The sequence below is a fragment of the Lathyrus oleraceus genome, chromosome 6 (assembly GCF_024323335.1).
Source record: "Lathyrus oleraceus cultivar Zhongwan6 chromosome 6, CAAS_Psat_ZW6_1.0, whole genome shotgun sequence".
Taxonomy (NCBI): Eukaryota; Viridiplantae; Streptophyta; class Magnoliopsida; order Fabales; family Fabaceae; genus Lathyrus; species Lathyrus oleraceus.
The window spans coordinates 113743263-113760046 of NC_066584.1; the positions used below are offsets into that span (position 1 = coordinate 113743263).

The 16784-nt window shown below is 34.0% G+C and overlaps 1 protein-coding gene across 1 annotated transcript; it reads right to left on the minus strand.

The window, feature by feature from the left end:
* Window positions 1-13526: 13526 nt before the first annotated feature.
* LOC127098008 (heavy metal-associated isoprenylated plant protein 6) lies at window positions 13527-15270 on the minus strand. The gene is made up of 5 exons (XM_051036506.1): window positions 15100-15270; window positions 14825-14960; window positions 14456-14715; window positions 14291-14369; window positions 13527-14176 (listed from the first exon to the last, which is right to left on the minus strand). Exons 1-5 carry the CDS (start codon window positions 15118-15120, stop codon window positions 13653-13655), a joined length of 1020 nt encoding a protein of 339 aa, XP_050892463.1. The 5' UTR covers window positions 15121-15270; the 3' UTR covers window positions 13527-13652.
* Between the last annotated feature and the right edge of the window lie 1514 nt (window positions 15271-16784).

Below are 16784 nucleotides of genomic sequence, written 5' to 3' on the forward strand. Positions count from 1 at the left end.
TCTCAAAATTAGAGAAGAGGGGTGGTGGTTCTTCTAATCGGTTTGGTGATTTGGAGTATATTACTTTCTCTTCTTTTTCTCTTAGATGTGCGTGTTAGCCTTATTCCTTTGAGAAGGAAGTATACTTGGTTTCAATCTAATGAGGGAGGGGGCTTTAGTAGCCTTGATTGGATCCCTAGTTTTAGATGGGTGGTTGGACGTTTGGAGGAGTACGACTCATTGGGCTCTCCTGAATGGTTTTAACCATTTCCTAATTATTCTAAAATATGCTAATCAAATATGGAGCCTCAAGCCTTTTCACTTTAATAATCATTGGTTATCTCACATTAATTTCAATGAGCTAGTTCTTAATTCTTGTTCTACTTCTTTTAACCAAAGAATGAAAGCTTCTTCCTTTATGGGAAAACTTAAATGTCTTAAAGTTAGCCTAAAAATTTGGAATAAACAAGTGTTTGGTATTCTTGATTATTGAATCGAGTCCCTCAGATTTGTTGTAGGTAAATTAGACTCCCTGACCTATCAAAGGGTATTATCTGAGGAGGAGATAGTCTCTTATTTTATGATCTTGATCACTAAGATTAAGAACTTATCTCTTTTGGATTATTTCTGATGTATTTCCCTTGTTGGATCCTTTTACATATTGTAGAATCCTATTGAAAAAGTAGTACACATCAGTAGGAATCAATTTGCACCCACTGGTGGGAATTCCCACGGGGATTGCCTCATTTGGGGCTCAAAAGATGGGAAAGTTCCCCCGCGGGGATGGGGAACAAAGTCCATCGAAGGAACTTTGGAGACGGGGAGCATATCCCTCGCCTCCGCGGAGTCTCTGCCCCGCCTAAATTACCAAAATATCTTTGAAAATGTATAACTTTAAATTTATATGTTGTTTTATTTGTCTTTTCATATAATTTTTTATATAAAAATAATTAAAACACATATTTAATGTTAGTAAAAGAAGGAAATCAAATTGATTATTTTAAACTTTGTAAGTATGAAAACTTTGATAGCCAAGACCATGATGGGGATGAATTAACTATTGTCAAAACAATAGATTTATCCTAGATGATTAATTTCTATATTTCTTTATAAATTTTTGAATTTTTTTACTAATAGTTTAATTTAAAATAAAATATTTATCTTTTTTATTTTATTATGTTTATGGATTTTCATGGGATTTGCGGAAATCTACATAAACGATTGATTAGGAATAAATATAGGGATGCATCCTCCGCTTTCTGCCCCACTTCATTGACATTCCTACACATCAACAAATACGTGGTTTTTGATGAAACAAATGCTTGAAATTTGCATACCGAAGATACAAAAGAATGTGAGGTCAAACACACTTTTGTAGACCATGACTATAATGAAGAATCTGATGGTGAAACAAATGATCAAGGTATTAAAATTGATGAGGCTGCACCACTAGAATTTCATGCTCATGAGAGACCACAAATAACAAGACACATATCTAGAAGACTTTAAGAATATGGAATGCTTTCGGACAATGTTGTAATCAACGAAGAAGATCTTATACATTTTGCTATATTGACGGGTCGGAACCACTCATCTATACATAAGCAATGAAGAGCAAAGTATAGAAGGAAGGCTCGAGGAAAGAGCTCGGGTCAATCGAGAAGAATTATACATGACTATTAATTTTCTTGCATGAGAAGAAAGGAGCCAATGATGTGAAATGTGTGTATAAGACTAAGCTAAGTATATGAAAAATACATGAAAAATTCTCGGATATCCAAATAATTAATTGGATATTGATACATGCAAAACTTAAATTTTTATTAAAATTAATTAAAATAAAAAATGAGTGATATAATATAAACTAATTAAATAATAAATGCATACTCAATTAGATCTCAAGTTATTGAAGTGTTCAATAAAACAAAAGCACATTTAAAGCTTAAAAATATCTATACACAATTCTTTTTTTGGTCAACTTCTATACACACTTGTTAATTAATGCTCTTAACAACACCCTCAACCAAAGGCCAATAGCAATAGCAAAGAAAAAGCAGAGTACAGGACCTAGCAATGGACCTCTCATAAAAGTCTTGAAATTATGAGTGGCTAATTCATAAAGAAGAAAGACGATAAAAGTGATAACGCTGTCTAATTAAATGCTCCATTATTCACAAGGACCACAAATCACTAAGCTTTTTCTTTTCTTTGCTACACAAATCAAACACCAATTTCAGTTGTACTACTTGAATTGTTCTACTAACTAAAACCGTGTTTTTATAAAAGAATATCATAAAAGACTGTGTATATTGTAGTTATACGTAGAAGAATATGTATATTAACTTACTGTTTTTTTATATTTTTATTATTTAATAGAATTTTGATTGGACGTATAAGTCGACTAAAAAATAAAACAAAAGTAATGGACAAGTTGAGGAGAAAAATATAGTACAGTACTCATACAAAACTACAGAAAAAGAACAATGCTTTATATTTTTGGCATCATTTGTGTGGGACTTGATGAAACTAAATTACTCAACATTATCAAAACATTATCTCGAGAAAACAAAATTTTATTTATTGAACTAATAATGCATTATCGATCTTAGTTAGCATGAGAACACGGTTCCCATTGAAGCCTCTTCAATCTCGTAGAGTCATAGTATAAGTTTGGTGTTACTATAGTTTTTTTTAATTGTCATTTTCAAATTTTTAAATTAATATATATTGTAATTTTATCAAAATTATTTTTAATTATTTATTATAAAAAATTAAATAGATAATAATGCATTAGGCGAGTCAAACTTTGAGCATTCGCGTTAAGCGAGTCTGGAGCCGAGTTCTCGATTAACATTTTTTTACACCTTAACGTTGAAACCCTCAAGGTGGCTTTTGGGATCGTTGGCCCCCCAACCAACAGACTTAATTTTCTTTCACCTATGTCTCCTCTCCTCAATAGAAATCATTGTCATTTGATATATAAAACAACTCACAAGGGTCACAGATGCTATATAAAAAAACCTGCAAATGGTAAAGCATTGGGTTACTTACCTAAGTAGGAGGCAAGATGTTTTTTTTGCCCCCAACCAAAGTTTAATCAATCTGCGACAGTTCATAAGGTCGAACTGCCACAAAAACTGACAACCATCCTCTCCTCGGGGGTGAGGAACGCCCATTCATACCCCGTGATCACCACGGGATCGCCCGTCCAAGACAAAGGGAAAAGAGAGGCGCCGTCAGTTCCCAACACCCCAAGGGAGTCACCCTCGCCCCCTCACAAAAAAAAGTGTATTCTTCTAATACTTGTGGTGGTTGGAATGAGACGTGAAAAGGGATTTCCCATGCTGACTACTCAAAGACACCTAACTTCCCTTCGCCGTTTTGATGGTGTAGAAGGAGAAAAAGACTCTCACAGTCAGTGTGATGACTAAGTCCTCACAAACCATCTCGAAAGCCTTGATGCAACCCCAACTATTTGGAAACAACTGAGAGAGCTCCACATTGAGGACTCTCGTGTCCTCCATAGAAAATGGGAAAAGGGAAAATAAATCCCATGTCCTTGATAAAAGGGGGACACAAGTGGAAATAGGGAGAACGAGCGTCGGAGGGAACATGTGTGGTCACCCTCTCAAACGGCGAGCAAGTCTCCAAAATAACTCTGTCTTCATCCTCTTAAGAAGAAACCTCACATCCAGATCGGAAAATGAGGATTTGTTAAGGAGTGTAACTAGATTCAAAATCTTCGGCATCCTTGTAAACGACGAAGGAGATAGACATTATCTCTCTTTTTCTCGAGAAAGCAGTAGAACAAAAAGAATCACCACCACCATCATAATCGTCAAAAGAGGGGGGAAACAAACTTAGAACCCCACGTTTGGCCTAAAAACCTCATCTCGAGTATATCCTCATAATACCTATTCACTATAGAAAGCATGAAAAAGATGTGTACCTATAAGAAGGTTGTGAACAAAGAGATGTGGAGTTGAGTAGTTTAGGAAAGCTTGCAAGAGCAGAAAATAAAATGAAAGATAAATTTTTTTATATTGGAAACCACAAAGGATCTTTTGGACTCCCTCGTGGTTTTTGGAAAAACTCAGCCTGTTTTCGACATGTGCCACTAACATTTAGGGTCTCAAAAAACATGTCATCATTGCTCACATAAAATGAAAGTAAGCATGACAAGCTAAGTGATTGATTTACATTCTCAACTAACATTTTTTAGCTAATCAGGAGACATTTGGAAATGACTCGTCCCTTAAATTAAGGACTTACAAAAATAAAACCTCAATGGAGGGGCCACCCTTTAAATATAGCCACCTTAAACTGAGAGGCTTGCCCTTTAAATATAGTCACCTTCAGCTTAGGGACTCGCCCGTAGCTGAGGGACTCAACCTTTGAATATGACCACCTTCAACTGAGGGACTCACTAGTAAGGTGAGGGGTGAACTTTGAAAGAAAAGGGTTTTAAAAAACTCCGTCCTTAGCAAAGCTCTCGTGCTTGAGGGACTATGTAGTGTTATATTTGTGAAGGTCATAAACTAGGGTGCCCTCACCCAAGGTTTGTATCTCTTAGGAAATATCTTGAATACACACTCTGAAGTACTAGTGACGTGTAAGGACATTAGTCGAAGGAGAGGGAGTCTTCCACTAACACCTGAAGGATAAGAGGATTAATAACCTCCCCTAATTAGAGGGAGCGGTTGTCGTCACTTGAGGCTACCCAAACCCTAGACATAAAGGGTCTTTTTAAATATTCTTCCCCTCAAGGGAGGAGGGACAAATGATTACATTTTAAAGCATAATGCTTAGCAAGACCGTCACTCATATGATCACACCCCTTATAAGCTTACACCTAATCACATCATCCATCTACAGAGTCTTTCACCTCACGTGAGCAAGACTCCTAAAACCACTGTAAAACACCATCATACAAGGTTTCTCGCCGCCGTGGGAAAACACTAACCACCATATAACATAATACCTACTAAGGCCTCTGAGTCCCCCTGCCCTTGTAGGAGAAACACACACCTGTATTTTCTGACCAGTACAACAATTATTTTACCAAACACTAGACTCAAGGCATAAGTATATTCACACAATTCATTCATCATTCATAACTTAATTCATAACAAAATTTTCATCAAAACATTAGACCTGTATCCTAAAACATATACGACTTTACACAAATATTCATTATTCACATATTGGTTCATGCATATAAACATCATGAAGCCTTTATGACAAAATGGGTCATTGCATTAGCTTCCTAACGCATATGATCACACATCAATCTGAGTTTCTAAACTCAATATATGACTAAAACATGATTTTATACATATTCTGCCTTCATGATTCAAGTCACAAAACTCATGATTTAAATCATGGCAAACAAAATTTATTTTTCGCCCAGTTTTACCCTGTGATTCGAATCACAGGTCTCTTGATTTGAATCAAACCACCCAGAATTTTGATTTTCACTTGTTTCTCATGTTTTTACCAATCCACACACATGGTAATCACATATTAATCATGTAATAACATATCATAAAGATTAGTAACACTTCAAACATCACATGCAAGCACAAGTTCACACATATTAATGTCAATAATGAAAATTGATAGAATCAATCATGCAAGGTTCAAGCATTCAACCCAAAATTCTCCCATGCAATAATCTTAGAAAATTAGATGATGATGATGATGATGATGATGAGAGATTCATAACCTAAGGTTTATGAATAATCATTTTGTGGGGGAAATTCACATTGAAGTTTATCCAATTCGGGGTTCAAGGGAAAACTCCACTATCCTAAACGCTAAAATACCAATTCATAGAGCAATCTCCCCCTTACCTCGTTAGTGCAAAATTTTCCTTGCGAGTTCCTAACAACAATATAATTTCTCCCTTAAACGATCTCTAACTCTTTCCCCTTGGTGAGTTGAGTCTTCCTCATAGAATTTTGGAGAACAAGAAGGGAATTTTGTGTGTTAGGGTTTGTGCATCTCTTTTTCTTCCAAAAGAACATGTATTACATTTTTTTTTCTAACTCTCCCTTTTTATTTTATAATTAAAATTATGAAACTAATCCTAATATTTATTCTCATTCATTCCACTAACATTCTTATTTTTACTACTTTGATTTATCCACTAATTTTACCCTTCCAAATTCCTTTTTTTCAATAATTTCACTAAATTCTAAATTAATTAATTCTAATAATTCATATTCTTAATAATAATAAAAGTATCTTAATAATAAAATCGACGAATATATTTTATTTTTAACTATTACAATAATATTAATAAAATCATGAAACACACCAAAATTGAATTATTAATAAAATAAAAAATTTCGAATAAAATATGAGGTTTTACACAAACCTCACACTAGTACCAAATTTATAACAAATTGGTACTTTTATTTGTTTGCATCATGAGCTCCCCACCATGAGATCAGTTTGATAACCTTCATTCCACCTTCAACCAACTTGTACTTAGCCAAAAAAGTTTTCAGTCATCAATTTCCTCCAACGTTGTCAATCTCGCAACTGAGCTCCATAACCTTTCTTCCCGCATGGGTCCTTCTGGGTTTGACTCACAACCATCTGAGGTTACACAATTTCTCTCCACTGCCATCAAACTCGATATTCCCCACTTTGATGGCTCAAATGCAATGGGTTGTATCTTCAAAATTACCCAATTCTTCGACTTCTGTCGTACGCCAGAGGACTTAACGCCAGAGGACTTAACACCTTCACATTGCGGCATTTTACATGGAGGAAAAGGCCCTGATTTGGTTTCAGTTGATGCATTCCAACCACGAGCTTCCCAACTGGCTTGCAATATTTCACGCGTTGTAGATTCAATTTGCAACTTTGTTGTATGAAAATCCGAAGGGGGAACTCTTTAAGCTTTGTTAAACAACCACATGAAGGAATACCAAATCCAGTTTGAATCTCAAGCAAATAAAATCGTGGGTCCATCACATTTCTATTTAAGTTACTTCGTCTTTGTCTTTAAACTGGAAATATGACGCAAAGTCTAAGCCTTTCAACCACAAACACTATCTCAAACGATTAACCTTGCAAAGCTTCAGGGGGAGAAATTGTTGGATCGCTCCCATCTCACTTCCAAATCTACTTAGCCTTCACCATCATTATCACAAACCCCATAAACTTATTTCAAGCCAACCCTTTCCATCACACCACCATAAACCCAAACTCTCATTAAATGTCTCTCCCCTCTAAAATTCAATCTCATCGTGACCGTGACTTATGTTACAACTATTATGAGCGCTTCCATTTCGGTCACTAGTTCAAATGCCAATTTCACCTCTTCATCATTGAACCTGGTGATCCAAAAAAATTGACAAAGCAATTGTTGGTGTAAGCCCTAGAGGCCAATACTTTTGGTACTTGTATCGAATTTTTTATTAATTAATAAAAGTCATTTTCTTTATTATGTTTGATTAATAAAGTCCCTAGAATAGTTAGTCCGTTTAATGTATCAAGTATGACTTAATCATGAGATCACATTAAACATAAGGACATTATTCTTAAAGTATCCATAGTCGAGCTTTATTGTGAAGTGGGATAACATTAAAGCATTAAGACTATTATGTTTGTAGACTGATGATCACATCTCATGGATCATGGATAAAGAGTTATCAAGTCTTAAACATGGGTATGAATATTAAGAGTAATATTTATACCGGATTGACCCGCTATGAGAATACTATATAGAAAGTTATGCAAAGTGTCATAAGTTATTCTCATGGTGATAATGGTGTATACCACTCTTCGACCTGAAACCACTATGGATCCTAGATGTAGAGTCGAGTGCTTTATTGATGATCCAACGTTATCCGTAACTGGATAACCATAAAGACAGTTGATGGGTACTCCACGAAGCATGCTGAGGGACATGAGTGACCTAGATGGAATTTGCCCATCCTGCGTAACAGGATAAATGTCTATGGGCCCAATATTGAACTGGACAAGGATGACACGGTTTATACCTTGTGTTCAATATAGACATAAGGGCAAAAGGGTAATTATACACATAATTATTATCACAGAAGGACTTGTCAGATCACATGACATTTTCGTGACTTGGGTAGAAGTGATGTGTTGCTAGATACCACTCACTGCTTATTATGTTAAATGCGTGATTTAATATAATTGCCAACGTCGCGAAAACCTACAGGGTCACACACAAAGGACGGATTGATGAGAAATAGAGTAACTAAGGAACACCGTAAGGTACGGTGCACTTAAGTGGAATATGAAATATGGTAAGGTACCACACGCTTAAGTGGTTTTGGGCATATTATAAGATATGGGCCAAAATACACTTAAGTGGGCTTTTTAGCTTGAAGCCCACACAAGTGGTTCTATAAATAGAACCCTTGGGTAGAAGCATTGTCACTCAGACTCAACTTAAGTGAACTCTAATTGGAATTTCGTTTCCCTCTCTCTCTCACTCAAAGTCTTCATTCATAACATCTAGCACTGCGATTGAAGGAATCCGTTCGTGTGGACTGAGTAGAGACGTTGTCATCGTTCAACGTTCGTGATCGCCACAAGAGGTAACGATTCTATCACTGATCATGCCCATTCGTAAGGATCCCTAAATGGATAAATTTTTAAATTCCGCTGCGCCTTGGATGCCAATTCTCCTTCAGCAATTGTATTTCAATTGGAGGTTATTGATCCTTTTATCAACACACTGGAATCAAATTCATTAGTAGCAACCCGACCTAAATAAGCCTTCATGCATTAATGGGTCACCCAATTCCTCAAATACTATGAGTTATGGGTTGCATCAACAAAAGACCAATCATTGTTCTCCATAATTTCCTTCAAGGTCATGTGGCCAAGCAATCATTCAAGTTCTGGTGGGTAATGGAGAAAATTCAATGCATAACTCTATGTTTACAGGTCTATTTTTTTTAGGCCCATACAAATTTTTTGTGGACCTTTTTGTGTTAAAATTATTTCAGATTACAGCAAACTCACCATGAATTTAACGATGAATGGAGAACATGTTCACCTAGTCAGGAGTAGGGATGGAAATGTGCAGGGTTTAGGCATGCACTACTAGAAAATATACCTTCAGTGACATAATATTACATCGACCAATTTCCACCGTAGTCATATACATTTTTTACGCGCATATTTTTTTTATTAAGAAATTTTTCATCACGGTTCTTGAAAATAACTGTGGTCATAGAACTTGGATGACAACCTTCGAATCCCAGCATCAACATTTTTCCATTTTTTCAATAAAAATAAGCGTGTGACCCTTAACTTTTTTTGTTATTTTAATATTGAAAGTATAACAACTATTGTTGTTTCATTAAACCATGGTTATAATTTCCATATTTCACTATGGTTATTTCTTGCAACCATTGTGAAATTAATTTTATTTAATAAAAATATAACAAACACTTTATTTCTTTCGTAACACACAAGGGTTCCCTAGAAAATGAGATGATGGCGATAGCAGAATTATTTCTGGAAACAAATATCATTTATGGAAACAAATTATTTATCCTCTTCAACTTACGGTACATTACCATTATGTGTTTGTTATTCTCTCTCTCACTTTCTCTCTCTCATTGTAGTAATGATACTGCTTTCTGAAAGTTTATGTTCTTCACTAGGGTTACATTTTATTTTTTGGTTTATTTTGTAACATAATGACATTGTGATGGGTATTGTTCATGTTGCCTTGTTCATGTTGCCTTGTTCGTGTTTTGTGACTATAACTTTATTCATGTTACAAACTCATTATTGGGTTGTTGATTGTAGTCGTGGTTTTGGTGCTATTATAGGAAGTAAATGGCAACAGACACTAAGAGAGTGAAATTCTTTTATTCATGAAGAAGACATTACATTTTGGATGCTAAAGACATTAGATAATTTTATTCTTCATCGTTGTCTTTATTCTGCCCACTTTGGGACCTAACACCTGTGCCTACTCTTTCTGAGACTTCCTCAGACTTCTGAACAGTTGAAGCTTCCTCGGACTTCTACTTCTCTTCCTTTGTTTTTTCTTCATCCTCTTCCTAATCTCCTTATCAAAATCCATCTTTTGAGCCTTATACCGCTTTGGTTTACCCACTTTAGCTGAAGAGTAATGTGATCAGGATGATTATGCAGACGTCTGTTTTTAAAAGAAGAAATCTTGAATAATGTAGAATTTGTATTGAAGACTATGCATCTTGGGAAGCTTTGCCTTTTAGAATTTGACTTTGACTATCTTGAATATTGTGGATAACTGCTTACCTTTTTCGCCAGCCATTGAAAGTTTGTGAATATATTATTTTTGTTTTTACTCAAATTCTCTCTTATATCTTTTTTTTATCTTCAATATGTAGATTTTTGTTCTTAAGCAACACAAGTGCCTACTTCATATGAAGAACATCAAGAAGGAATATGGGAAAATAACAAGTATTTTATATTCTTCATTCATAATTTGTTGTAAGTTATAATTTCAAGAAGGAATATGGGAAAAATAACAAATAAGTATTTTATATTCTTCATCCATAATTTATTGTAAGTTATAATTTTTAAGAATATTTTCATTCATAAGTATTTTATATTCTTCATTCATTATTTATTGTAAGTATTTTGGTTCTGATTGGAATTGTATCATTGATGTAATATAATTTTTGGTCTAATTCAATTAAGAAATGATTGTATTTTTGTTTCTAGTCTGATATGACTCAGAAAAATATTTAGGTTTAAAATTTTGGAATACTGTAAAATTAAAAAGTATATATAAAAATATATATTATATCAAAACGGTTTTTAACTCTACCGTTGTTATAAGTAGCGCACGTTATCCAGAATAATAAAAGGCAAGAATGACGTTGCTATAAGTAGTGTGTTATCTAACTTATAACCACAGTCACTCGCCCGTTGTGGAAACCAACATACATACAATCACACGCTACCTAACAACGGATGTGAATCCGTCACTATATGTGTTTCGTAGCCGTTATTATATGCGTTTTCTGTACTAGTGATGTGTACTATAATACTCGTCCACATACTGTAGTTTTAAAAAATCCATGTATCCGAGCTCATACCCGTGTGGGCACCAACGCTTATACCAACACCCGTACCCAATGAGTACTTAAGTGTCCATATCCATATCCGCTTACCCGCATTTCTAATAAGAATAATCTATCAATTATAATTTACCAAATTATTTTAAGTTTTTAACAACATTAAAAAAAATTCAAGGATGTTATTATTGAGTTAATAAATAAACAAACATTTATATAAAAATGTGTACAAGTTTAGTAGTGATGTATCTAACATGATTGATAAATTAACATGTGTACATAATAATAAAAATGAAAATACTAAAAATATATAGTATGGGTATGAAGCGGGGTGGATAATAAGGTACTCATATACGCGTCATACCCATCTATTTTAGTGGGTAATTATTTGTGCCCATGCCCGTATCCATTTTCCTGGTTTTTTCCCTATCCGTTGTGGATAATTTTTGCGGGTACGCAATGAGAATGGATCTAATTGCCATCCCTAATTAGGAGCCCTAAAACCAATCCCAAGGAGACGAGCTTCCATCAACTCCAACGCATGATGGAAACCCATGCCATAGACACTTGCCTACACCTTCAACTCATATCCGAGGAACCTACCTCCAAAACCACCACCCCATAAACCCTCGCCTCGAAGCAATACTCACCAAATATGGCCTTTCTTTCACCCCTCACCACACTTCCACCTTCTAAGCCAGTAGACCACACAATCCCCCTCACAAACAACTCTAACCCCCATCAATGTTTGCCCATATGCTACCCACATTTCCAGAAGCAGGAAATTGACCAATGGTACAATTCATCATAACTAAAGTGAATTTTCCTATTTGATTCTCTTAGTTCGCAAAAAATATTGCACATGGAAATTTTATGTTGATTACTACGCTCTAAACGTCGTCGTAATCAAGGATCGTTTTCTCATCCCAACCATAAAAGAATTGCTTGATGAAATATATGGCACCAAGTGGTTTTCGAAGCTTAACTTATGATCCGAGTATCATCAAATTTGCATGTCATCGCACGATATCTAGAAAACGTCATTTAGAACTCACCCAAGTACTTTGAATGTTTGGTAATGCCCATTGGTTTGTGCAATACGCCTTTCACCTTTTAGTCCATGATAAAAAATTAACTAAATTAATAAACAATTACAACAATAACAACAGCTAAGCCTTATCCTACTAAGAAATGTCGGCTACAAGGATCAACTTTCGTAATAATATTCTATCAAGGATCATGTTTTTATCCAAATCATTAATCTTGAGATCTTTATTAATAACTTCTTTGATAGTCTTTCTAGATCTCCCCCTTCCTGTAATTTTATTCCTTGTCTCCATTTGATGTAGATTACTACAGAATCTATTGATCTTCTCTCTACATGTCCAAGTCAGCTAAGTCTATTTTCCATCATTTTGTCCACTATAGACACTACCCTGACACTATTTAATATATTCATTTTAATTAAAATATTATCAATAAAAGGACAATTATAATTTAAACCTTAAACCATAAATTTTATCCGTCAGTCCGTGCCGGTCAAAATCCCAGACCCTCTAGTCCACGCCGACCAAATGCTCGGATCCATTACTCATTGTTAGCCAAAAATCCAATAGCTCGAGACTCATTGTCTAGCCTACTCCGTCAAGTCCAAGGTATAAAATACCTTTGTAAGAAGTTCAAAAGTACAGAATATCTAAACTCTACTTTCACTACCTTCAGTCTTGAATCCTAAAATTATTTGGACGTTGAAGTGTTAATCATGCAGGTATCCCTAGATCTACTGTATCAGACTTGAATCCTAAAATTACTTAGACATTAAAGCGCTAATCATGCAGGTACCCCCTAGATCTACCGTATCGGAAACGACAACATCGTTAGTAACATCACATCAACACCGATATCTCTAGTTTAATAAATATCGTAATCGCAATCTCCAATATATGGTATTACAACAATATAATGCATATGCAATCATCACTATTTCTGATTCCGGAATCGAACTATTCTTATAATCTTTTTATATGTATAAAAAGTGTATAAAAAAGTAATTTATTCATTTAACTTTCAATTGTCCATTTATTTTCTGTTACCACGACGTTTTCATCAACCACCACCAAATCCAAATTCATCTTATTTTCAACCGTTTATTAGATTTCAGGAAGACAAAGAAAAAGTAACCGCATTGTTAGGTGACTTTCCAATTTAAGTTAACAATCCTACGTATAAAAATTCCCTCACATATTAAAAAAAAACACACCTACCTTTTCACATTGCAAATAACAATTCGAAACCAAACCATGTGCACAACAAACACCATAAACAATTTTTTTTATGGAATCAACAAAATTTTACTTATAAATAAATAAAAATAAACTTTTTTTCTCTCTTCCAAATCTGGACAGATTCTCCCGCCAGCATATAATAATAACTCCATAAAATGTTATTGATTTTAAATCAAAATTAATTCTACCATTTATCATAAATTTCTCTCAGATTAATAATATATACTTAATTTTTTTATACAAATTACATCATGCGTATTGCGTCCGTGTAAGCATGTATACACTAGATCAAAAACAATCTTCTAAACAACCCTCCTCACATCACAGAACAAGCATTGGGATTCTCATCACTGAACATCTGCGGTGGAGGATGATTAGGGTTCATGTAAAACGGAGCCTGAGGTGGCTGCATAGGATAACCGCCACCGCCACCACCACCTTGATTCATCATATACCCGGGCTCCACATAACCATGATGACCATAACCAGGTTGATGAAACTGATCCATACCATAATTACTACTTTGCCCCACATGTCCATCGTACCAATACATTGGAGATTGCATCGGGTACTGATACTCCATTTTATTAACCTCCACCTTCGCTTGATCTCCACCGTCGATTTTCTTCTCACCACCACCATCACCACCTTCTTTCTTCTCTTTCTCTTTCTTCTCTCCACCACCGTCTTTCTCTTTCTTCTCTTCATCTTTCTTCGGTGGAACCATTTCAACGTTTCTCTTTAGCTTCTCTGTAAGATACTCCACCAACTCCTTCGGTTCCATTGTTCCTTTCACTGTTACCAAATCCTTGTCTCCGTCAAGGCTCACAGTTTCTACCCCTATTTAACATAAACGTAATTATCATTAGCCACGGAATTAACCAAATATTTAATTAGTATTGTTTAAATATAATAATTAATTAAGTAATATAGTAATTAGGTCAACTCTCTCACCTTTAAACTTCATAACTATCCTTTTAATTTTCGTAATGCAACCGTCACAGTGTAATTTGATCTTCAAAACCACTGTACTCTGAAATAAATAAAATAATTAACGATTAATAAAAAGTCGATTATGTAAAATAAATTGATTAAATAATTAAGTAATTAATTAAATACCTCTTTAGGCTTATTTTCTTCTGGTTTTTTCTCTTCTGGTTTCTTCTCCTCAGCTTTCTTCTCCTCAGGCTTTTTCTCATCATCAGGTTTCTTCTCCGACGGTTTCTCTGCGGCGGCAGAGTCTTTTTTTGGCGGCGCTGAGATGATTTCGACTTTCTTTTTAGTTTTTTCAGCCAGTTTATCTTGTAGTTTAACAGCGTCAAATTTACCGGTAACTGTCACTTTGTTTGAAGACAGATCTGCTTTAACAGTTTCCACACCTGAATATATTCAAAATTCTCTAATTAGCATTCTGAAATTCAAATCTCAAATTTCATGAATCACTACAAAACGGTAAATGGAGATTCAGTTTTTGAAATTATAAACTACCGGCAAAATGACGAGCGGATCGTTTAATCTTCTTGACGCATCCTTCACAATGCAAGTCGAGTTTGTAAACGACAGGAGGGAGACTGTCGTCTTTCTTAGCTACTTCATCAGCTTTCTTCTCAGTTTCATTCTTTTGCTGTGTATGATAAATTAAAGGAAAAGCGTTAGAGAGACAAAATAACAAAAACAAAAAACAAAAAGTAATTCCAATTCCAGATTCTTGAATATGCTATACTCGTGAAAAAGCTACATATACATGAAACTAAATAACTAACCTCTTTTGTTATCATAGTCATTATTAGTGATAGGATATGATATTAGATACTAGAATTGTTGTAGGTAAGTATAAAATTTAGTTTTGTTAATTTGAAGAGTGGAGAGAGATAGAAGGGAGAGGAGTATATATAACGAAGGAAGTCTGGTGATGAGAAACGGTGGGTGGGCTATTGGATTGGTTGGGTCATAGTCATACATGGGTGGCTTTGTCGCATGTGGTATGTATGTATATGTATGTATGCATATATATGCACAATGACGTGGCATGAATGGAAGGTGCTTGAGTTGAGAGATCATGGATATTATAAAAAAGTACATGATCTTTTTTTAATTATTTTTATTTGTTTAAATGGGATTTTAAAAATAAATAATAATAATTAAAAGGAGGATAGAGTATTTATCGTCGTGACTTGTTTACACACCGATTTTTATGTCTATTCTATATTAGAGATAGAATGAGATATAAAGTACTAGATGATGTAATAAATTAATTAAATATATAAAAAATTATAAAATGTGGAAATTTGTCTTATACTAGTAGTTGAGGGGAAAAAGTTCTGCAAAAGAATATGTATACTGGTTTTGAGTGTTGCGGCACGAAGCAGGAATTACTGTTGTTATTGGCAAAAGATGGCATTGTGACTCTTGACTCATCACCTAATTTTGACTGGACTATCACTTAGGGGGGAAATTTTAATGGGGTATCTTTTGGATTTTATTCTAACTAAGTTTTAAATTTTATCAACAAAAATAGAAAGAAAAAAAAACGAAAATTCTAAATTCGAATACATTTTGTTTTTGATATCCTATACTAAATAATTAATTTTTAAATTTTTATCCATTTAAATAATTTTTATATTTTATTTAATGTTTTTAAAAATTGGCTAGAGTGTTTCTTCTTTCTTATGTGAAGTCCATTCATAATCACAATTTATTTTTAAATCAAGAAAATATAGATTTTAGAACATATATTTATATATTTGAAAAATATATGAATGGACATGACATAATCAACTTGGTGGAGTTGTTTGTCAAATACGGTTTTGGATAAAAATTTGAAAAGTTTTAGATTTTATTTTGAAAGCAAATCAAATCTTTTCAATGGATATACTTTTCAAAAACTGTTTATTATTTTGATTTATAATTAAAATTGATTTAAAAAATTAAATTTAGTTATGTAATTGGTTCATCTATTGATCAACATACTCTTTGAATTTTTTTAAATAACCTAATTGTCCATAGATTTTCTTTCACCTCCACTAAATGAGTATATACCAAGTCATGACGATAAATACTCTGTCATTGGACAATAGTGATGGGTTCAAAAGTGAAGAGGAGAAAAGAGATATACCTCAAATAAAGGGAAAACAAGAATATTATGAAGCTAAAATACCTCAAACATTATTTACTCCCTAAAAAGAGATCTCATATGAAATGAATCATCTAATTCTAGAAGGTGTATTTTGTCGAGTTATACAATTTTGTTAACGACATAATTGATTAAGAAATGCATGTGCTAATTGTATAAGTACTATAGATTATAATGATTGCATATGAATATGACTCAAAAAATGATTATGAAAGTAATAGCCTTAGTCTCTCTCTATTTGTATATGCTTAACTTGCTATTTTAGTAACTAAAGGTGCTTGCAAACCTCACACTAGTACCAAATTCATAATAAAT